Below are 25,437 nucleotides of genomic sequence, written 5' to 3'. Positions count from 1 at the left end.
ATTTTTTTTGTCAATTACTGATTTAAACCTTTTTTTTTTTTATTTTCCATTGCAAAAGAAATCTAGCAAAGACTTTTGTGTCAAAGAAGATGCTCTTTTTTGAGCAGCCCTCATTCTTTTTAAAAAAATCAACTGAACTGGATCAACATCATTTTGACGTTCTAGACGGTCAACATGAAGCTCACATTCTTGGAAAATAATTTTCAGTTGAAGAGGGCTAAAGGGGTATGTAGGTTTAACTGCATAGCAATACATGTATGTATGGCTGCTATAAGAACTGCTAAAAAAGGTTGTAAATTAAATATGGTCATTAAATGTAGTGGATATTATTTATTCTTCTAAATTTAGAAAAATTGTCGATAAGGTAAAGAGTATTCTAAACTTGAAAAGAAAAACAAATTCAGACATAGTTCGGATAATAAGGGTTCGGATAATCGGCGCTCTACTATAATTAGAAAAGTTGAAAGTACACGTTTTGATGCACATGGTGTTAATTTTGGACAAAAAGATGGCAATTAGCAAGCAAATTTTGATTTGCCATTAATTATATTTAGTCTTCCTGTAGCTGGTGGCGACCTTTAGTTTTGCCTTTAAATAGTCAAGTGATCTAGTTCTGCCTTTGGGTTTTGAAAACTCCATTTTTATCCACTGTTTAAACTAAGATTATTATTTTGTAGCCAGAAGACAATGACTTGTGGGAACAGGAGGTGGGAGTGGATTGTTTCACCCTCACGCACCATGACTTAGATATCTGCACCAACTCCCTCCAGTACGCCATGATCCTGGATCTGGTCAACAACCTCCTGCTCTATGTGGAGCCCAGGAAGAAGGAGGCCACCAATCGATTGCAGTACATGAGATTCCAGCTCCAGCTATGCTCGGTGGAGGATCAAAGAGAACCCATTTTGGTACTTCAAGAGAATATAAGGTGCAATCTTCATTTCTTTTTACTCCACATAAAACGTTTTATTAGTTTAGTTGCAGGAATATCAACTATAGTAAATCCTCAAAATTTCAGACTAAAATCTGGAAACTTCCAAAATTGGGACTTCTTTAATTCGCGTAAAGAAAAAATTTTTAAGTAAATTTTAAATTAGAACTCTGAAGAATATGTAGAAATCCTAAGCAATAACTGCTAATGTAAATTATCATCAAAGCTAGGTGAATTTACAATTTAATTGTTGCGAACCAAGCGTGTTGACTCAATGCGCTTGTTGTGTAATACTATTGTTCTATTAAAAACATCAGGATTTAAAAAATTTCATCGATTTACAATGATATCTTTGCGAATAGGGTGTTTCATAATAAAGTAATTACTTAAATGAGTGATTCAAAATTCTTATTAAAGTAGCATTCAAAATTGATGTGTTGTCATTGTATTCTATTAAAAATAACAAGAATTTAAAATGCAAATAGAAATGTTTCAAAATTACTGTTGAAAAAACAAATAGTTAAACATTGTCAATTTATGATTGAAATGTCGCAAATCAAGCAAACCAAAATAAAAAGAGAGAGAATGAACGAAAAGTAATATTACTCAACAGTGTCTCTAGTTATTATATATAGGGTGGCCAGATTTTTTCGGGCAATTCCGGAGACACTCATATCTACCTCTCTCCCCCCCCCCCCCAATTTTATCAACAGAAAAATTGTGGAAAAAATTTGATCATTTATCTTAAAAAATATTTATTTTTTTTTCGTTTACATTTTTTTTATAATTTAGTATATAAATTATATCGTTAAAATCGTGATCATAACATTTTTACACAATTTTAAAATCTGTTAACAAAACAATTGTATTGCTTTTAAAATTATACTATTTCTAAACACCATATTTTTCTGAAGAATGAATCTTCTTTAAAATTTCAGGATTTTTTTCGAGTAATTGAGATAATATGTCACATGAAAAATCAAAATTAATCAGTGCAGATAAAACCGCTTTCACTGTATTCACATCCATTCGCGATTTTTCTTTAGTCCAATAGTTATTTATGCCCAAAAATACCCGTTCTACAGGCGCATTGCTGCTTGGCCAGCACATTGCAAGCTCAACAATTCTTTTGATATTTGTAAATGGTATATCGTTTTTTTGAAAATAATTGTTTATTTCGCGCCATTTGTCTGTTATGTGTACGGATTGGTACCATTTATCATCTTTTGAATCCAAATAACCTTCAAGATAAGTAAACTCGTCAAATAAATCGTCAGAATTAACATTCAAAATTGCACATTTTGAAGAGAGACAGAACTGCCTCGTCGAATTCAGACCGTAAAGGCTTACAATCTAAAAGAAGGCACTTCAAATCAGACATATAATCGTTGTTATCGTTCCAAGCTTCTAAATATGAAATCGCAGCTTCATAGAATTCTTTCGACGTTTCCTAATAAGAATCTTCAGTAATGATATTCTCAGCAATCAATTTAGTCAATTCAGGTTTTACAACAAGTCGAACAAATTTGGCATTCTTTCGTGCTTTCAATTTAAATATCAAATCCTTGACAACCGTTCCAGATTCAATAACACATTTGTCATCGCTTTCAATTTTCAAGATGCTTTGATTAAAAATTGCAGCATGCGAATGCGCAAAAAACAATCATAACTCGGTTGTTTCACTCTCAAAATAATTCTTCAAGATTTTTGGGCACTTTTTTTCAGACAACATAAATTTTTTAAGAGATGAATAAATTTTAAGAATTCTTTCTACAGCAGGAAGTAATGTCAACCACCTAACATGAATGTGTCCTAAAATTTGATGATATTCTTAGTCAGCATACTAGCAAAATTCTTTCAGTCTTTCAATTCGGACTGTGTAAATTTTAAAACAACTAAAAAGTTTAGATACCATAACTTCAATATCTACATATGCGGTGCTCGCCACTCTCACCAGTCTTACCGCTAGCTTGGCGATTTAAGTTCTTCAGGTAAAAGCAACCCTGTGATCCTAGTGATATATATTCTGTCCTTCAGAGGAAGAACAGCCACTTACCTTTTCAACTTTTTCACTAGCTAGCTTGGTCGCAGGACGACCCATAATGTTTAATTTAGTTTATGTTATATTGATGTTTGTGTTCATGAAATAAATATGCTTTAAGAGAAACCCGCATTTCGTACTCACTTCAGTGGTGACCCGGACTTCGTAACATGCTAAAATCAACTTTCATGGAAGAACCCTTGGATTATACTGTATGAATTATGGCATTACAAAGCTAGCTGGCGACGATTCAAGTATGTTTTTATGGTCATAAGCTTGGTTTAGGTATGCAATTTCTCCCTCTTAGTCATTAAGTTATCAGTGGTAGTATTTATATTTAGGTAACTAGTCAATTCTAAACTTAAAATGCTTGTCAAATAACGTTAATACATGAATTAGTTTTAGCTGTTTAAACTTGCTTCTATTTAAAGTTCAAAATGCCAAATGAAGGTGAGCAGAATCTTGCCGAAGCACAAATTGCTCGTATAGCTGTTAAACTACCACCAATATGGAGAAATAATATCAAACTTTGGTTTGTTCAGGCAGAAAGCAATTTTGATTTATCAGGAATTACTAACGACCAAACTAAATATAACAATATCATTGCAGCAATAGACCCAGAGACTTTATCAGCAGTTTCAGATATTTTGTTTAATCCTCCAACTGCAAATAAATACCATACTCTTAAAGAAAGACTTATCGCGGAATTTACAGACTCTGAAAGTAAGCAAATCCGTAAACTTCTTTCTGAATTACAATTAGGAGACGACAAACCGTCCCATTTATTGAGGAAAATGCAAACGCTGGCAGGTACCTCTTTAAATGAGGATTTTTTGAAAACCTTATGGCTGCAGCGTTTACCATCAGAGATACAAACAATTCTTTCCGTTAGCTCAGAGTCGCTAGAAAATTTAGCTAAGCTAGCGGATAAAATAGCCGAAGTTAGAATGGATTCCCTTCCAAATGTTTGTGCAACGAATAACGCCACGAGTTCGAATCCCTTACTCTCAGCAAAAACACGAGAAAATCCGTCAACATCAAACCCGCTATATCAGGAAGTATGTGCACTTCGCCAGCAAATAGCTGCACTTAGCCAGCAAGTTGAAAAATTTTCTCGCGAGAGATCACGCAATCGTTCTCGAACAAGATATAATAATTTTCGTAGATATACATCTAGCTCTAGGGATCGGAAAAGATCGTCTGAAATCTGTTTTTATCATTCGAAATTCGGCCAAAAAGCTAGAAAATGTTGTTCACCGTGTTCATACAACAATAACCAGGAAAACTAAAACCGGCTGTCGCTAATACAGCGACAAAAGATCCGACAGCCGTACGTTCGTGTCGCTTATTTGTATATGATAAAAAAACTCATTTAAAATTTTTAGTGGATTCAGGTTCAGATGTGAGCTGCTTGCCCGTCCCAAAAATGATTAAAAATTTACATCCTGGTCCCTTACAGTTAACTGCAGCTAATAATTCAAAAATTTTTACCTACGGAAGTAAATTATTGAACATTAATTTAGGATTACGAAGAGACTTTAAATGGAAATTTTTAGTTGCTACGGTGCCTATTCCAATTATAGGAGCAGATTTTTTAGAGCACTTTGGACTGTTGATAGACCTAAAACGTCGTAAATTAATTGATGGTGTCACTAATCTTTCTTTATTGGGCATAACTGCCAAAACTAATGTTTTTTCAGTAAAATTAATTTCAGGTGACACATATTATCATAAATTGTTATCAAATTTTCCGGAATTAACTAAATTAACACCAAAAATTAAGCAGACGTGTCATAATACTGTGCATTACATCGATACAACTGGTCCGCCTATACACAATAAACCTAGGCGATTAAGTCCAAAAATATACGATGTTGTAAAACAAGAATTTCAGTTTATGTTAGAGCAGGGTATTTGCCGGCCTTCGAAGTCACCATGGTCCTCTCCACTCCATGTCGTTACTAAAAGCTCGGGAAGTATTCGACCAGTTGGAGACTATAGGAAATTAAACGCCGTGACAACTCCGGATCGGTACCCTATTCCCCACATACAAGATTTCACACACGCGCTAAATAACAAAAATATTTTTTCTAAGATTGATATAGTCCGTGCTTATTTTCATATCCCAGTACACCCAGATGACATACAAAAAACTGCTGTGTGTACGCCTTTTGGGCTTTTTGAGTTTCCTTTCTTAAATTTCGGTCTATGTGGAGCCGCGCAAACTTTTCAGAGGTTCATGAATGAAATTCTGGGAGATTTGCCTTTTTGCTATGTTTACCTCGATGATATCCTTATTTTTAGTGAATCAGAAGAACAGCATAAAATGCATGTTCAAACCGTGTTTCAAAAATTAAATGAATACGGTTTAACGGTAAATGTATCAAAATGTCTGTTTGGTGTGCCAGAGATTTCATTTTTAGGCCACTTAATAACTAAGGATGGCACCAAACCATTACCCAATAAAGTAGACCCTATTTTAAATTACCCACAACCAAAAACAATTAAGGAATTGAGAAGATTTCTCGGACTTCTAAATTTTTTTCGTCGTTTTCTACCTCGCGCAGCTCATAACCAAACTCACTTAAACGATTTTTTAAAAGGCTCAAAGCGCAATGATAATCGTATGATTAACTGGTCAGAACAAGCAATAAGCGAATTCCAAAACTGTAAAACTCTTTTAGCGAACGCTACGCTGCTTGCTCATCCTAACCCCGATGCAAATTTAGTACTGCAAGTAGATGCCTCGGATTTTGCTATTGGGGGAGCATTATTTCAAACAGAAAATGAACATCTTCAGCCGTTAGCATTTTTTTCACGCAAGTTATCCGAAACTGAAAAACGCTATAGCGCATATGATAGGGAGTTGCTTGCTGCATACGCTTCAATCAAACAATTCAGGTATATGCTCGAAGCACGAAATTTCGTTTTGTTCACAGATCACAAACCACTCACCTATGCATTTAAGCAAAAGTTAGATAAATTTTCACCACGTCAAGCTCGTCAATTAGATTTTATATCGCAGTTTACAACAGATCTAAGACACCTAAATGGTTCTGACAATATAACTGCAGATGCGTTATCAAGAATAGCATCTATAAATATGCCAAATCCTATAGATTACAGCGAAATTGCAAAAGCTCAGGAAAATGACAAAGAATTGAACTATTTAATCAAAAATTCTCAAAGTTTGGATTTAAAAAAAGTAAATATGCCAGATTCGAACACTATTTTATATTGTGATATTTCTACTAAAAACGTTAGACCTTTTATTCCAAAACAATTTCGTAAACAAATATTTGATACTATTCATAACTTATCACACCCTGGAATAAAAGCAACTAATAAATTGATTAGCAATAGATTTATTTGGCCTAATTTGAATAGAGATTGTAATATGTGGTCTAGACACTGCATTCCATGCCAGAAATCTAAAATAATAAGGCATACTAAATCCCCTATTTTTAATTTTCCAATACAGTCCAAACGCTTTGACCATATACATCTTGATATCGTTGGCCCATTACCACCATCTAAAGGATTTTCATACTGCTTGACAATGATCGACAGATACACTAGATGGGTGGAAGCTGTTCCAATTCCTGACATTACAGCGGAGACAGTAGCGGAAGCTTTCTTTAAAACCTGGATTGCTCGCTTTGGATCACCTTCAGTGATAACGACCGACCAGGGTCGCCAGTTCGAAAGTAGACTCTTCAAAGCGCTAGCACAACTTCTGGGCATCAAAAGAGTTCGATCCTCACCTTACCATCCTCAAAGTAATGGGATGATAGAACAATTGCACCGACCCTTGAAAGCTGCACTCAAGGCCTACAGTACAGACCATTGGTCAGACGCCTTACCAGCTATCCTGTTGGGTTTTCGAGCAGCATATAAGGAAGATCTACAGTCATCATCAGCAGAGCTCGTGTACGGGACAACACTTCGTCTTCCAGGAGAATTTTTTGACTCAACAACAATGGACTCGTCCCCAATTCAACTAGTCGAGGATTTAAAGAAACATTTCTCTACTATCAGACCATCTCCAGCTTCCTGCCACTTTACAAAGTCAGTGTTTGTGCATCCAGCCTTAAAAGAATGTAGTCACGTCTTCATTAGGAATGATGCTGTGAAGAAACCCTTGCAAGCCCCTTACGATGGACCTTTTAAAGTGATTCAGAGAACTGATAAAACTTTTGAAGTTGATATTAGAGGTCGGAAGTCGACAATCTCCATAGATCGTGTGAAACCTGCCTTCATTGAAAGTGAATTATTACAACCTTCTGAAATAACTAAGACTCTAAAGTTTGAAATACCGTGTACTCCTGTAATGCGGGAGACCAAAAATAGGTTTGGAAGAACTGTGCGTTTTCCAAAAAAGTATAGTAAGTGATACACTGCGGGGGGAGTGTGCGGTGCTCGCCACTCTCACCAGTCTTACCGCTAGCTTGGCGATTTAAGTTCTTCAGGTAAAAGCAACCCTGTGATCCTAGTGATATATATTCTGTCCTTCAGAGGAAGAACAGCCACTTACCTTTTCAACTTTTTCACTAGCTAGCTTGGTCGCAGGACGACCCATAATGTTTAATTTAGTTTATGTTATATTGATGTTTGTGTTCATGAAATAAATATGCTTTAAGAGAAACCCGCATTTCGTACTCACTTCAAGTCTTTCAATTCGGACTGTGTAAATTTTAAAACAACTAAAAAGTTTAGATACCATAACTTCAATATCTACAGGCAAACAATCAAAAGCAGTTTTAGCGCCATTATGTATAATATGCGCATTACACCGAAAACCAAAAATATCTCTTCCTAACTCAGTTTGAAGTTTAGTATGAACATTTTCTGTTCCTCTTCTTAACAATCCTCCAAAATTAGTGTTAGTATTATCCGCAGACAAACCAGCCATTTTGTCCTTCAATTGGAACTCGAATAGTGCGTTTAATATTTCTGAAGATAAAATCTTTGCAGTTTCTCCTTTAATTTCGTTTAGTGATACAAGTTTATTATTAATTGCATCTTTAGCACAGTCCCACTGAAAATACCGCACTAAAATAGGAAGTAATTTTACGTGATTGTGATTGGAAATATCGTAAGATATTGTTACAAATTGTACAGACTGTAAATCTTTCTTCAATTCAAGAAATGCCCACGGAGAAAAAACATTGACAGCGATAGCTTCGCATTTTGTTTGGGCACAAGAAAATTTCTTGTCTACAAATTTCTTCTGTAAATTTGAAGTACAGTCCATGCTGCGAAGCGATTGGTTGTGACGAATGGTGTGAAATGCAAGCGTTCCTTCATATGTTGCTAAGTCAAACTCTTCTTTGGATGGATCCAGCTTACGACAAAACTGTTTGACGGATTTCGTTTTTGCTTTTGCTGCCAAAGCTTCTTTGTGTTTAATTGTAAGAATGTGATCTGCTATAGCTGTTCGTCCTCCACTTCCAACTGAAAACGTTGCTCCACACATTGTACATTTTACTTTGGAAGAATTATCAGGATTCGGTTCAATAAATGGAAACTCGTTTTTCCAATCATCCAAATAATGGCATTTTCTTTTTTTTTTGTTTCTGTTGCCATATTGACATCTATTTTAAAGAAATAAAAATATTTTTCTAAATATCTTTTACGATAACAAATTATGAGGTTTTCAAAATGTAGAATAATTAGAATTTATAAAAATTAATTAGTCGTAAGTGATAATAACAATTTCATAAAAAATGGTTTTATACTTTATTGATTAGATATTTATAAAATGTTTACCTGATTATAAAATGTTTTAGTTATTTTTCTAAAATAAAACGGAAATGTAGTAATTGTTGTTTTTAGTGGAAATTAGCTAATATTGGCAGTTTATGTAACCCAAGATATTAATCAGGGACGTCTGGTCACCCTAATTATATATTGAGATTTCAAAAACTATTGGAAAATTTTTAAAATAACTGCCGAAAAATTTGCAAAAGACCATGCAGGTTTATGATGGAATTCCTCTTCTTTTTTACAAAAAAAATTTCAAAAATTGGGCCTATAACTTTGACTCATCTATAAGTTGAAGTAAAATATCTAAAATTCAGAATATTTCAAAATCCGAACTTTCCGAACTCCAGAATAGTCCCGATTTGTGAGATTATACTATTACAAATTTTAGTTCCAACTATAGAATCACAGTTTTAGAAAGATGTTTGAAAAGTCATATTCATTATTTTGTTCCAGGTAGTCTCTATTTTTTAATACCTTTTATCTCTATTTGTGAATATGCCTTTATTATTGTTATGTTATATGCCCTTATTTTCAGTGACATACAGACATACTAATTTAAATGGTGATTTTGTTTTAGCCATTTTTTTCATACTTTGAATAAACATGTGTATAGGCTTATTGCTCTGAAAAAGCGTTAACTCGTGAAATATGGATAGAATGTTTAAGTTGTACTATAGCATTACTAATTGTTTTTCTGTAGATCCTTTTGCAGCCTTATAGAAAAAAATTTCTGTAATTCCTTGCAATTGTAATTGCAGGGATTAATCTGCATTGTAACAAAATTTCCTTCATCTTTGAAATATTATAAAATTTACTTGCAGTTTTTACACAATACATTTTTTTTTGTAAAAAAATTTATCTTTCTCTCATAAAAACAAAAAAAAAGTATCTTTTTCTTTACATGCATTTTGATAGGATGAGTCATTCTAGTGGCTGATTTTGGATTTGTTTTCAGCTAGACAAATATTTGAAAAACTCTTTCATCATAAACAAAACAAAATAATATATGGTAAAACAAAAGGCTGTGCAGCTCTTATTTGATGTAAATTTTCTTTATGAAAGTTATTCAATTACAATTTCTGCACTTGTAATTTTTAAGTTAAGATGAAAAAAAAAATTTTTTTAATTATCCAATTAAATAGTTGCAAAAAACACAAAGCTTCTTTGATATACTGATTTTGGCACAGAAAGCAGGTTTTTATATTAAAATTCAAAAACCTTTACCAAGCAAAAGTCAGAAAATTATTTGCAATAAAAACTAAGCAATAAAAGGAAATTAACATTTCACTCTTCAGTAAAAAAAGTAATTTTAACAATACAGTTTAAATTCGAAGTCAATCAGTGAAGATTCCTTCAAGTAATGAGTTTTGCTAGCTTGAAAAAAGTAGCTTCAATAAGACACTTTTTAAATTTTCTGGACATAGTCAATACAATTCTGCAAAGATTTAAAATAATATCTAATAAACTTTTTTGCTTATGAACATTCGAGTATTATATAGTTAATAGAATAATAATGCATAGAATAGTTATAATATTTTAAGGTAGTAAGGCACCTTTTGTGTAAAAGCTGAATAAAAAAGAACGGTTTTTCTAATATTCTGTAAAAAATCTCCTCAACCCTTAAATTCAGCATTCAAATTTTTAATTAACATATTTTAAAGTTAATGGCCATCAGGCCGAGTGTGAAGCACACCAGGGGTTAAGGTCTTAAAGGACCTGGGCAAAACATTAAAGCATTTTATCATGTTAATAGGAATCATGTTTTGTATAACAAAAGTATATATTAAACATTTTTTTCAATCACAATTTTTTTTAAAAACTTTTTTCGCGTTTAATGATCGAAACTTTGACAAAATGTATCAATCACACTTAACTAATAATTTACATTTTTGCCACGGATGACTTAGAAAAAAAAAGTGTTGACTACACTACAAAAATTTAAAATTTTCTTGGAAAAAATTAAAATTATATATCTTTTTATATCATATTTCGTTCAGTTCACTATTGAAAGTGAGAGCAAAGGATATTTTTGTTTTAAATATGAATAATTTGAAATGTGAGTCATAGTGGTAGTTACAATTGAATAATTAAATAGATAATAGTTAAATAAAAGTGAATTTAGTTTCTACCACTTTTTACATTTTTGACCGCCTCTTGCATCCCTGGATTCTTGCATCCCTGGATACTTGCATCCCTGGATAATACTGTGACTAAAATTCTTAACACTATGAGTAATAAAAGGTTAATATTTTTATTTAATTATTACAAACTAATCACTGAATAATTTAAATCAGTTATTTTTTTATCAAACTTAAAGCATTAATGAATTACAAAGACAGAGAACCAACTTGCGAAAAGAAAAGTAAATTAATTTCGGTCAGAAAACATTTTCAAAAATAAACTTTGTTCTTGGCAAAGCAAGACTTAATTCTTTATTTTTAAGTAGATATCCTAATTATATATTTAATAAGTTTTAAAATTACTTGCATTGAAATAAATGTATGGAAAATCAAATTGTTATCATTGAAATACTTGATAATAAAACAGCAAATTATTTTACATACTCTGAGTAAATTTAAATAGGAAGGTGATATGAAATGAATAATTATAATTTAAAAGTTATATTCTTATCTACAAGTACAACTAAGCTGTTGAAAAAAATGTAATATTTCGTTTCTTTGTTTATTCACTTATTCCTTGATTCTATGAGCAAAACATTTATTATCAATGAGATTTGATATCAATGGTTTATTGTCAAAACCTTTAGATAATAGAGTACTGTACAAATAATATATTTTAGATAAATCTATCATTTTATAAAAATGAACTATGATTTATAACAAATTATGATTTTGAAAAAATGAAATAAAATTATAATAACTCGTATGAATTCATATTCATGGAATATTAAAAATCTGTTAAAGATTTAGCAAATGTAAAGAAAATCAGATCTAATCACTACTAATCAATCTTGAATTTTTGGCGGCCCTGTGCGATTGGCCAGTTCACCCACCCCTAAGCATGTCCCCGTTACTAACAGATTGAAATAAATAGAAATTTGATTTACAATCAATCAAAATTAAATAAACTTTCATCAAATTATTTAATACAATGTAAATTTTTTAGTTTTATATCTTATTTCACTCAGTCAGTCACTGATGACTCACAATTTTAGTGTTTTATGAAAATATTTTTCTTATTTAAGTTTTATATAAATATAGGAGACTGATATTATAATTAAAAAATAAAGAATTAAATAAGTGAAAAACCAATTCTTAAAAAGTGTTTATATATATTTTTCTGTAAAATATTAAATACATTTTTCTGTCTACTTTGAAAGGAATAAGAAAGTATTTCTACCTATTAATAGTAATAGCAAAAAATCTTAAGTTAAAATTTCAAATTGATTCATCAAGTTATAATTTTATGAATTTTCTTTTGCAATTGTTTTTTAAAAATCAGTTATTTATCCATACTGTACTGAAATAATGATATGTAAAACTAAAACTTCCTTATGCCATGATGAACACCAAAGAATATATATATATATATACACACAGTAGAGCGCCGATTATCCGAACTGCTCGGGACCGAACATGGTTCGGATAATGAAAAGTTCGGATAATTGGAAAGTTGTTTAAAATCTAGTGTAAATGATTATTATTTATGCATTAACTTCCCTTCGCACCTTTTGTAGGCTTAGGACTGGCAGTACTATCTAAAATAGCTCTGGCGTGTTTAAATTTTTTTTCCTTTTTCAATTTTTAAATATTTTTAAATAAATTTTTTTTAAACTTTTTTTTTTCATTTTGAATTATTTTTATCATATTTCAGTTTTTTAATACTTTTTTTCAATTACTGATTTTAAAACATTTTTTATTATTTTCCATTGCAAAAGAAATCCAGCGAAGATCTCGTTTCAAAGAAGATGCGTTTTTTTAGCAGCCATTTATCACTTATCGTTTTTTTTAGCAGCCATTTATCCCTTATTCTTTTTAAATAAATCAACTGAACTGGATCAACATCATTTTGACGTTCTAGCCAATTCATTGCGAAATCTAATGGATTGCATGCTTCTATATGAGAAGGTCCACTGTCTTGAACTTGATCACCTACTTCTTTCACTTCGTCTGTAGAGTTCCGATTATCATTCAAAATTTCAACAACAATTTCATCATTTTCATCCGAAAGATCTACTGGTTCTGAAACTTCAGTTTCGTTTGTTTTTCTGTTAAGAATTTTATTCCAAGATTTAAGATTCCAAGCACTGTAATCACTAATTATTAACCATAAGTTGCAACTACCCATTCCCCAATTATAGAACTTCAGAACTTATCAATTCATAAACTCCTTCTGCATTCCAACCATTGTAGACTATCAAAATGGAGCTTGCATTCTTGGAAGATAATTTTCTGTTGTAAAGGGCTAAAGGGGTATGTAGGTTTAACTGTATCACAGTACATGTATGTATGGCTACTATAAGAAAACTGCTAAAAAGGTTGTAAATTAAATATGGTCTTCAGATGTAGGGGGTATTATTTATTCTTCTCAATTTAGAAAAATTGTCGATAGGTTAAAAAGTATTCTAAACTTTAAAAAAAAACTAATTCAGACACAGTTCGGATAATTAGACGTTCGGATAATAAGAGTTCGGATAATCGGCGCTCTACTGTATGTATATATATATATATATATATATGTATATATACTTATTCACTTTCTTTGTCCTCCTACAGATCTTTGCTGTCTAATTCGAGAAGATTAGAAAAGGAAGCATACGTCAAGCATAAACAATATTTGGAGAACCCTGACAGAGGAGATTATTTAGATCAACTGCACATGTTGGACAATCAGGTATTTGAATGATGAATGTGTTCACTGTTCATAATTTATGCATCACTAATATTGATATGTATTTTGAGAATCCTCATCAGAAATAAAATATAGTGAATCCTTTTTAAATTTATATTTAAATTATATTTAAAATTAATATTTAAGTGAGAAAAATGAAAATTTTTATCAAAATCTATTGAATGAATGATGCAGTTAGTTAAGTTGACACCATTGGAGAGCCCGGGGTTCTTGAGTTCAATCCTGATTGCTGACAAAGTAACGTGTGTGCATATGCAGCAAAGTGCATGTTTAATCTGTCATGGCATACTTTTCTCTTGTGTAGCAAAAGTTTGGAAGGAAGGGTAGGAGCTCATTTCTAGCATGGTAATTAAAAGTTAGGGTGCTTGCCAAGTTGCGGGAGGATCTTAATAATTTTAATAGAAAAATTAAAACCTTCAAAAAAAATTTTTTTTGTCAGCTTGTTATTCTGATTGCTATTTGTTAACATTATTAAGTGTGTTGGTTCTAATTAGGGATGTTTGAAATTCTTTAGATCTATGAGCATAAAGAACAACTGAACTCCATGAATGAAGAATTGACAATGATGATCAGCTGTTTCAAGGAGACACAGATCATTGCTAGCCGATCCCGCCAAAGGGCATCCTCCCATGACAAAGGGGTCTCTCCCTCTCGCAGATCAGAAGTGTGCTTCAAGCATGCTCAATGGAGGTTGACGGATGCTGATGGTCAACTGGGAATATCAGACTTGATACTCAGCAATTTTTTGTAAGTTTATTATTTTAACACATATTATTAATATTGTGGAGAAAAAAAGCCACTTTCAGAGAACAGAAATCCTTCATGGCAAATGCTTTTTCACCTTCACAAGTAACGTAAAATTGATATAAGTTTAGAAAAGTAATTTCAGATAAACCATGAAAGTTTCAAATGCTGAAAAAATGTTTTAAAAATATTAAAATGTAAGCAAATTATGACCAGATAACTTAGGATGACACAATGAGAAAGTTTTCCTGTTGTTATTTGTTTGCATTTTGATATCTTACTGTAGATAAAAATCTAATGATGGTGTCGCAGTTTTCCATTATTGTCAATACATTTTTATTGGCCAGAAAATGACATGGTAGGATCCAATTTTCCCACATTAATTTTTATATTGGTTATGAGCATAAAATTGATATAAGTCATAAAGTTATTGTTTTCCTATAAATATGTTTGTTTCCCTGGTTTAAAAGCTAGAATTGCCCTGGACTGTTATTATTACGCTTTTGATTTTGTTTGATGTCTAAATTAAACGTTTAGGAGGATTGTTTTTATTATTATTATAAGAATGGCGTAATTCTACGTTGGATAAGCAGATTGTTACATAAAAATTTTAATCTACTCAATTAAAGGATCCCAAACTTTTTGTTATTAATGTCTATTAGAATAAAATTTAATAATAAGGGAAAAATATACTTGAGGGTGCCCCTTGGCGAAATTGGCGACTTATGTTTAGCGCTATTCCTGGTTGCGCGGAGCATCTTGGTAACAGGAATGGCGGCCAAAACATAATGATTTTTCAATAAAACGTTGGAAAATTTAAGCAAATCATCGGCCAAAACTTAAAATTAACCCAATATAAGTAAAATGAATAAATTCAACGAAATACGAATCGAAAATGGCGTCCATAATACCGGACTAGCGGTGACATTTTTTTCTTAAATCCCTTTTTATGACTGCCCACATACCAGATTCAAAAGTAACCTTACCAGCCGGTATCCAACGTAGAACTAACGGACCTCTGAAATTCCATATACCGTTGAACATTTAAAAATAACGCTAAAATCTAAACCAATCAGAATCACAATTGGGTTTCAACATCGCCAAGCTAGGCGATCACAACTTGGCAAGAATCAAGGGACACCCTCAAATATAGTTTACCCAATAATAATTTTATTCAGTTAACATTGCAACTCAATATACTATTTCTTTTTTCATTTTTTTAAAAATTTCTATTTAACTTTCGGTTGCTTTAAAATTAGTTTATGTTTTTCGCCAGATTGTTTAATAATATTATGTAAAGTTAATTAAGTATATATAACACATTTGCTGTTTAATAATTATATCAAAATGGTTAAGTTACATACCATTTTCAATATGTTTTTCTTAAAATTTTTCCATGTTTTTTTGCAAAACGTTACCTAATAAGGTGATATTACAGGTGATATTTTAATAAAATAATGCCACTTTCAGTTTTAAGTTGTTAATTCGCGATAAAAATAAGATATCAAATCATAATAATTGTAGAGAATAATATTAGGAATGATAAAGAAATATTTATCTGTAAATGATGAAAAAAAAAAACAATTTCTTAACCTCATCAATTTTCTAGTCATAAGAATGCATTGATACCATTGAAAAATCGTTTTACACCTTTTTATTTAGTTGTTTTCCTGAGAACTAATAAAAAACATATTGGTTTGAAAATTATAAGTCTTCTCAAACATAATTATATTTTTATTCTTTTAAATTTTTTCATACCAATATTTATTGCAATAAATTTAAAAAAAGTATTAAATTAAGCCTAATGAAAAAAAAATGGAATGATTTCAGGTGCTTAGATATTAGTATGGCCTGGTTTTACTTGAAATAGGACTTAACATGACATAGTTTAAAAAACTACTCTCATGCATAACTCTAAAACAACTTTTTAGTATTCATTTTTTTAATATATACCCTTATAAATAAAATATTTTATTAATAGAAAGAAAAAAAAGATTTTTTTTAGCGTAGTTGAATATTTAGCAAGATTGGCTCACAACTGAATATGTGATGCATATCTAGTAGCAAAATATAAAAATTTGTGATAATTTTTTCAATGTTTTTCCCAAATCTCTTTATTTACTCTTTTTTTTTAAATATATGAAAAAGTATAAGAGTATTTGAAATATGTGAATTTTTTTTAAATATATGAAAAAAAATTGCAAATCTTAATTTCTGCATTTAATTTTGTAATTCAATTTCAATGAAATAATTAAAAATGGAATACAGATTAGCTTCATAAATGTCGTTGGCCTTTGACAATCTGAAAATATTTTTTAAAAAACTGACCCAGATTTGCAAGAATTGTCGGGTCCTGACCCTGTTTTTCAAGCCCTGTTAATTAATACAATCAGTACTTACATTATAATAAAAATGTTTTTGTTTTTATTATTATTTTTTTATTTCTTGATTTTTTCTTTTTTTAAAAGGTAAATAATCAGCACTGCCACAGGTAGTATATGTACGATGAACAATCTTACTATTTTTATGGTTCTTAATTTTTCAAAAGAGTCCTTAATTTTTTTTTAACATGCCGTAAATTTTTGCTTTGTAAAAAGACTAGGAACCTTGTATTATAGTATAATATGAGACATAATATTTTTTAAGGAATACATACTTTCCATTTATTTACAATGTATTTTTCTATTTATTCACCTTTTATGGTTTTATATTTATAAATTATGATTAATTATTATGGTTATATATATCAGATATTATAGAATTTTGGTTTTTTATTTTTTAGCTATGATTATTTTTTTTTGCTTATTTTATTTAGTTAGTATCATTTTCTTATTAAAAAAACTGTGCTTATCATGTTTCAGGTATTCCAAAGTTGCAAAGACAGATGATTCGGTTGAGCATCTTTTAGAACTTGGCTATGTAAAGATGTCTAATCTCCTACCCAATCAAACATACAAGGTAAAAACCATTTCTAATTCACTCCAAAATATAGTTTTTTAAGCATTCGCTTAATAGGTACTCTGTAATCTTCACCAATACATACACAATTCACTGCAATTTGCAGTAACTGTTACACAAACTTTTATTTTTACAAACTCCCTTTCTTCAGAAACATATTCATTCTTCAGTTAAAAATAAAACAATTCTCTTTTTGAAAAAAATATTTATTAATTTTGATCAGTAATTCTTTTTTAATTTTACTTAAGTTTATATAAGTCAATAAATAATTAAAATCTATCCACTTCTCCACTAACCTAAAAAAAATATATAATTTGGAAAACTATTTTTTAAATGTAGGATAATAAAAAGATTTTAAATAATTTGTATCTTTTGTAATGTTAAAATACACATGTATAATATTTTTCCTTGTATATAGGATGCATTTTTTAAATGTGGTTTTTCTTTAAATCTAATATCTAAAAGATTTTTATGCTCTTTTAAAAAGGTGTAAAATGGTTTTAATAGTTTAACCATGAGAGAGATTGATCCTCTTCACTTAATTTTTTAAAGCATTTGATTTTTTATCCTTGTCTTGTACGTAGGTTAACATCATTCTTGTATAGTAATTTATCATCTTGTATAGAGTATTTTTTAGTGTAAATAGTCACTCATCATTTCATCATTATCTTGTTTTATAATTGTATACTAATTTTATTCAACTTCAACTATTAAAGTTTGTTATTTGTTATCAAAATTAATCATATGTCATCCACCAGTGTCTCCTGCCATTTTTCAGTCCTGTTTCTTGTCTTTTTTCCTCTTGCCCATCTCCTAAATTATTTTTTATAAATTATTGATAAAATAATTCATGTCTCATTAATTCCAATAAAACAGTTAGTTCTAGCTTCAGCAGCAGACACCAAGATTATGTATGTCTTACTTTAAAAGCCAGATGTTTAGTAAACTTTGGTTTCTTAGGTATTGAGAGTACAACTTACGATTTACCAAAGCGGCTCGCAAAACCTTTGCGGTAAAACTTATGAGTTATCAATACCTTCCAGTAAAAGCCCAAAACACAGGATTTTTTTAACTATTGCCACAATTAGTTTTAAAAGTTATCGAACTCTCTTCGCTAGTTATCGAGAGAATTTTGCATTAGTTCTGCTTTATCACATGGGGTCATAATTATGAAGTGGCATAAATACTGGATTGTTTTTTTAAAATTTCTTATAACTCTTTGAGAAATAATTGCAAAGACAGTTCCATCGACATAATCTTAAATAACACCTTATTTTGATCACTTCTTTTGTCTATATTTGCAATTAAAAACATTAAAGTGTGTTTTAACCTTTTTGAGACACACTATATTCAGTGTACTGTGCTTTTCCTTAAAAGTGGGCAGTTGACAATGGTTAAATTGTTTTTGCCAAATCAATCACTCAATCAATAAGTACGGCTGTTTATTTTTTTAATGCAAGGAGTGATCAAATGAAAAGGTACGAAACGCCGTAAAAACGTAACAGTTAAATATTTGCATATTCCGCCATGGGAGAACGTAGCAAGACATCTCGAGAAGCGATTGAAGTCTCTGACTGGGATCGGAGCATGTGCGGGAGCCCGCATGCGCAGGAGAGAGCAGAGGCTCTTATCAAAAGCGGCGTCCAAATTATGCGGCAGTCCGTATGAGGAATAGAAACTCGAGCACAGAAAAACCATTAATTCCTATGTGTACTGTGAGATACTCCGACGCCTACGCAGGTCCATCAAGAACAAAAGACCAGGGCTGCTCACGGAGGGTGTGGTTCTGCTCCATGATAAGGCGCGTCCACACGTCTCCAGTGTCACACACATGGAGCTCGCTAAGTTCAAATGGGAGTCGTTGGACCTTCCACCCTACAGTCCGGACATGTCGCCCTGCGATTTCCATGTGTTTGGTTCACTGAAGAAACACCTGAAAGGGAAGCGCATTTAACTCGGAGGACGTACTCAAGGATGCTGTGACGGACTGGGTCTCGTCGAAATTCTATCATAAGTAATCCATCAGTTTGGGCTTTTATGAGAACGTAATATCTTTTAGGTATTACCACAAAAGTTTGGTTAAATTCCAAAATGGAATCATATTAAAAGATACTTATTTTTACCCATCCACTTTGGTAAATCCTAGGTTCAACTACTAAAAAGCAGAATATACCAGACTTCGGGCTTTTGCCGTCCCCTATGCCATGGTTCAAATTGTCAGTTTCTTGTACATGATTAAATTACTTTATAAATTTTAGTAAAATATTTGTCTTATTCTTCAATAAATGGATAAAAGCAATATCTCTATATAATATAAATAGATATATATTTTCTTAAGTTTCCTAATTATGATTTTAAAGTTTTACTTTCTCAAAACAACTGAGTTAATATTAAATATTCATGCATTAAAGATTAGTTTATGTATCTATTAATTTTCATAATCAAAATCTATTAACTATTAGCCTTTTGACCTTATTTTTGTATTAAATGTTATGCCAATTACAATTATGCAAATATTTTTGTTCAGTTTTATTTAACTTGGAGGTATTTTATTTTTTAAGTTGAACTCTTTAAAAGAAATTAATGAATCTAGGAATTTCCACCAATGAGATGCAATGCGCACTTCTAATTCTCAATAATGAAAAGCATTTCATTTTCTTTTCACATAGATTTCTCCTAAATAGCTATTGTAATTTACTGATCTATTAATTATAATGAATAGAAAAACTTTTAGGTTGTATTGCAACCAACAGAAATGCAGTCAAAGATTCCTCTAGACCGCCAGTGCCTGTTAAGAATATATTGCCGTGAGAAGGCTCCAGTGGGAGGAATTTCAATTAAAGAACATCTGGAAGTGAACCTTGTACCTATAACCATTGGACTCACTGAAGCACTCTACAAGGCTATGTTGAAGTTCTTTTTCCCAGGAAGAGACACGGGTATGATTAATGACTCATCTTTTTTATGCCATTTTCAAGAACAATAATTGAACTATAATCTGTTATTTTTCATAAGGTGAAATTAATGGTTACCACCAACCACGGGACGATTGAGTATAACAAATTATGATTACAAAATTGTAGGACAATTGCCAATTTTTGGTTGTTAATGCACTCCATGTGCATTTAATAACTACTTTTTATTGAATATTCCAAATTTTTAAACAATTTGCACTCTGAATTTATTTTTGTCAATTACAAAACCATCTGTGTTTTAAAAGGCTATGGAGGTCAAATTAGGATTTTTAAATTGTTCTTCCACATGTGGTGAGGTTAAAAGTCTTTTGAAAATACTGTTATACCTCCTTCACCTCTAAACAATTACAACCTCCAAAGAACTGCCATAAGTGTTTGGAACTAAACGTCTTCCGTAGTATATACATTAGGTGAACCTCTAAACAGGGATTTCTGAATATAGCCACGACTTTGTTCCAGTCAACTATTTTTCATCTCTAGCTTACAATAGTTTTAAATGATCATAGCTAAATATGCTTTTCCTTCACATTCCATTCATTTTTATACAGAAGTTAATCATAGAAATTACTTGACAGTTAATTTCGGCCTATTACAAATAAAATGAATTCTTGATGCATCATTGGGCCACTTTCATCTCATGCTTTTCAAGAAAGTTACTCCTGTATTCGTGAAAGTAGTGCAATAATTTGTGAAATTTCACTTTTCCTTTGTTTGATTTCTAGACTCTGGTTAAAGTGTCTGAAAGACAACTGTGATAAAGAAAGAATAGAAATATGAGTGACAACGGCAAAGAGAAATTCCTTAGATTGAAGTTCACTACATAGACTGTGAAAAACGTGAACTAATGACGTGTAAAATAAAAATAATCCGTATTGGACCAGTATTTTTGAAAATTAAATTTGCTGTTTTTTTAAAAAAAATTTTATGAGTATTTTGGTAGATTAAACCTACTGTTTGTGAATTTTATTTATGGAATAATCAATATATAGATAACTCTGAATAATGGTAACCACATCGATCATATTGGCGCAGTCCCGCAGGAAACCATTAATCAATTTTTATTCTACATTTTACTTGTAACTTTAAATTTTTGATCTAATCTGTATTATCCAAAATATTGAACCGTTTCCATACTTTTCAACTCCTTTGTATATTCACAAATATTCCAGTTTTGTAAAAATTTCTTAATCTGTCACTACTTCAAGCAAATAAATTTTTTGGAAAGGAATTTTTCTATATCATCATATCTGGTTATTCTTTCTAATTTTCTTTATTCTCATTATATGACACTTATTTTATTTATTTAAACACTAGTTACAATTTTTGTTTTGTTGCTCATTACTTACTTTTCTTGCTACTCAATACAGTATAGCTTTTTATTCTCTACACTTCCAAATGGCATGCTTAAGAAAATAAACATATCTCAAAATGTGCCTTTTTAATGTTCTACTCAAAAGAGGAATTTCGTACTTACTATTCCTCACTTTCTTTAAAAACATTAAATATAATTTTTACGAGACTAAATCCCGGATTTCAGGATTGGGGTGGTTCGGTGTATAGATGAAACTTTTCAGGCGATCTCTTCATATTCAGGACTCTTAAAATGTTAAAGTGATTTTTAAAAATCTAAATTCGTAAGTCTTATACCACTCTTATAAATGTATAGGAACTGTGGTAACCATGTGAAGACAACTACTGACTTTAAAAATTGTTTTAAAAAACTAAAAAAAATATGCAATTATGCGAAAAAAAGGTTGAATTTTAAAAAGTGATTTAGGAAAATGCATGACATCCTATTGCAAGCTTATTGGAATCCATTAGTTTCACCTTTTAAAAAAGAACAATGTTCATAAGAGAAGTTTAAAAAATGTAATCAATTATCTAGTCTCTTAAGCAAGCATTTTGAGCCATGTCCAGAATAAAAATCTCATCAATCCTATACGATTTGATTTCCGCTTTAAATGTTGAAAAAAAAGAAAGGTTAAATCTTTGTCATTAATTATATTTATGCAGAGAAAGGAGATGATCACTCAGAAGATGAGGAACCTGTCTCTTCATCTAATAAGAAACCATTCAAACAGAAACGATCTGCAACCTTTTATGGGGAGAGAGATGATATTGAAAAAATGAAGGCAAGTCAGTTTTTTACAATTTCTTATGCTTTCTCAAATATATATATTTTACTATTAAATTAAATTTAGGTATTGTGAAAAAAAGTCTAGAAATGTTGTAATTTAATGACAGGAAAATAGTGTCTGTTTTCTTGTTCATTCTAATATTCATTATGCTTTGTTAAGTGAACTTGTTTTTGAATCGCAGTCACATTTTTGAAACGTTATGTTTTTAAATTCTAAATTGAGAAAAGATTTTTACTGTTAAGTAATTAAGAATTTTTTCTATATGACTGACATTGTAATAATGCACGTATGTACAATATGTAAATATATGTATGTAAATAAAATTATTCAACATTTGTTAAGTACTACTAAAATTCAGTGTATAATTGCTTTAAAAAAATAATTGAATGCGTGTTATTCAAATTGAAACTAATATAATAACACATAAAAACTAAATTCAAGGTAATTATTAACGCAAATTTAAAATTAGCTTCTCTCGAGCTAATAATTCCTTTTTTAATAACTTTTATTTTTAACTATGTAATGGGTATAAAATATATTAAATTATAAAGAAAAGGGCTGAAACTCTAAAAAGGTTTTTAGCCACCTAGAATTAACAAAGATTTTGTTTAAAAAAAAGTATTACCCAGATAATGCTTTTTTTTATTTCCAAATACCTGAAAAATATTGTAACAAGACTGGGGGAGATAGCCACTCTAAGAATTAATGAATAATAATTATTATACAATCAATTATTGATGCTAATAATTCTAAGATTTGTAATAAATATTTTTAAGAAACATTTTGCTGCAATGTGGTCGAAACTATCTTATTTTAAATCAAAATCAAATTTATATTTCTGCAAAAAGAATTCATATTACAATAGCTTGTTTCAAACTGTTTCTTGGATTCATATATTAAATTTTTCAAAGAAAAAAAATTTTTTTTTTCTGATATAAAATGCTGTGTTTAATGGTCCAAAATGTTTTTGAAATTGAGTGAAAAACTTGTTAATGAATTTCCTGACCTTTCAAATTCATTTTTATTGAAACATAGAGTTTATAGCTACCAAAATTTCTGCCATGCTGCAGAAATTTCTTACTAATAGATAAATTAATGCACACGTTTGTTTCTTAGGTATATTTTTCTAATTGCATTCTGACATTTTTGTTGTTAACATCTAAAACAAAAACCTTAAAAAATTTAAAATAAAAAAACAAAAAATTTTTTTTTGAAGTTAACAGCTGGCTATTTAGTTAAATTACAAACGTTAAAACAACTAGCCCCTAAGGCAACAAGACACATACTATATTTGAATGTGACTTTTGCAAAGAATTATAAAATTGACTAAAAACTAGAGAGATGACGAAACTGTAACATGTGTGCCAATAGATGACACATTACAGGTATTTTGGAGGTATGGGAGAAGTATATATTAAATTATATCAATTCACTAAAAGCAACATTTTAAAAAAAAGTTCTCCAATATTTGTGTCCATTATAGGTAGATTCAGAGACAAATATGATTTTGGGTGATGCTATTTTCTAATACTTAAGGCTGACTATAGTATCTATACTATAGACGCGGCGTACGAAATCATTTTCGAATCATAGGGAATCGAATCACAGAAATTAGATTTTTTTAAATTGTGTAAAAAACACTCTTGTTTGTTTTACAAAAATATCCGGAAAAATTTAAAAATTTCATTTAAGAATTTTGTGTTTTAAAAAGCTTTTTGTATTAAGTGAAAGCTGTGGTGATGTTCAGTTCATCACCACACACATTAAGATAAGAATAAAAATGAATAACAATTTAAAATAATATACTCTTAAGTAAGAGAACAAGATCATTAGAATGATCACTAATTGCAAGGTGTTAAAACTATTTATTTAATATAGATCATTTAAGATATTTAGAGTTACAAATTTTGTTCCAGGAAGGCATTCACTCCAATTAATAATAGGTACATAAAAAAAATTAACATGAAATTATACATTATGAAGCTGCACTGCTAATATATAAAATAAATAAAAAAATAATTAAGGGGTGATAGAAAATTTTATAACATAACTTAGCTGTTGAGGATCCTCATATTTTTTGTGTCTTAACCTCAGCTCTCCAAAACCATGTGTCCTTCCCTTTTCTCTCACCTCCTCTAACCAAGCCCCCAAAGCATACTCAACTCTTATTGGTTGTTACCACCATCACAAAATAAGTAGGGCTATACTTGCTATTTCTTTTTTTTTAATTTTGGCTAAATTATTTAAGGGCAGAAAAGGGCAGGTGAAAACTTATGAAAGAGAAACTAAAACTTTAAAGTAATTGTAGCAGTGCAGCAAAGATAAAAGTAACAAAACATCATAAAAGCAATACCACAAAGCCCTCATATTGTAATTAGTATTTTAGGAAGCTACTCACTGTTCCGAAAATAGAAGAAGAATATTTCTAAAATTTGCCTTTTTTTTTCTCATATAAAAACTCTTATCTTTTAAGAGATTATAATAAATATGCTCACTTATGTAAAAATTTACACCAAGAACCTTCTTTTTCATTTTTAATGTTAAAATAACTAAAAATATGTTTTTTTAAAAGTTTATGTTTTTATGTTATGTTTTATATGTTTTTTTGAAACTCTATTATGCTATAAAAAACTGTTTAGTTTTTTAGTAGTTTAATGCAATCTATCATTGTCACCAATTTGTACAAAAATATTGACTTGAAACTTTTAATGCCATCTTTTGAAATAATGTGAATAACAATGATTAAATAATAATGATAGCATAAATAAAATAATTGGAATAATGATAATGAAAAGCTTTAGTTTTGTAAGAATGAAAAGTGTTTGTGGGCCAATTTTTTTTATTTAAAAAGCGACTCTTACACTGTATTATCTGGGCTCATTAAAATCTGCAAAAAAATGGAAATAAGGCATTGATTTTTATTGTTTTCATCTAGGTGAAAAATTTTGCCACATTTGCAATATTTAAAAAAATTAAATAACTTCCAAAGCATTGAATTTATTTGTCCATTAT

The 25,437-nt window shown here is 30.3% G+C and overlaps 1 protein-coding gene across 1 annotated transcript in view; it reads left to right on the top strand.

Annotated features, from left to right (window-relative positions):
- Positions 1 to 25,437, top strand: part of hob (bridge-like lipid transfer protein family member hobbit) — a 116,726-nt gene that overhangs the window by 86,032 nt on the left and 5,257 nt on the right. Inside the window, exons 42-47 of the mRNA XM_016058688.4 lie at positions 678 to 928; positions 13,475 to 13,592; positions 14,125 to 14,357; positions 17,216 to 17,312; positions 20,047 to 20,251; positions 22,301 to 22,419. Of these exons, the coding sequence (XP_015914174.1) occupies positions 678 to 928; positions 13,475 to 13,592; positions 14,125 to 14,357; positions 17,216 to 17,312; positions 20,047 to 20,251; positions 22,301 to 22,419 (1,023 nt within the window). The remainder of the gene's footprint in view (positions 1 to 677; positions 929 to 13,474; positions 13,593 to 14,124; positions 14,358 to 17,215; positions 17,313 to 20,046; positions 20,252 to 22,300; positions 22,420 to 25,437) is intronic.

The sequence above is a fragment of the Parasteatoda tepidariorum genome, chromosome 4, assembly GCF_982258835.1.
Source record: "Parasteatoda tepidariorum strain Cologne lab strain chromosome 4, Ptep-v5.0, whole genome shotgun sequence".
Classification (NCBI taxonomy): Eukaryota; Metazoa; Arthropoda; class Arachnida; order Araneae; family Theridiidae; genus Parasteatoda; species Parasteatoda tepidariorum.
Note: the sequence above shows the minus strand (reverse complement) of the source record. Positions and strands in the feature narration are given on the sequence as shown.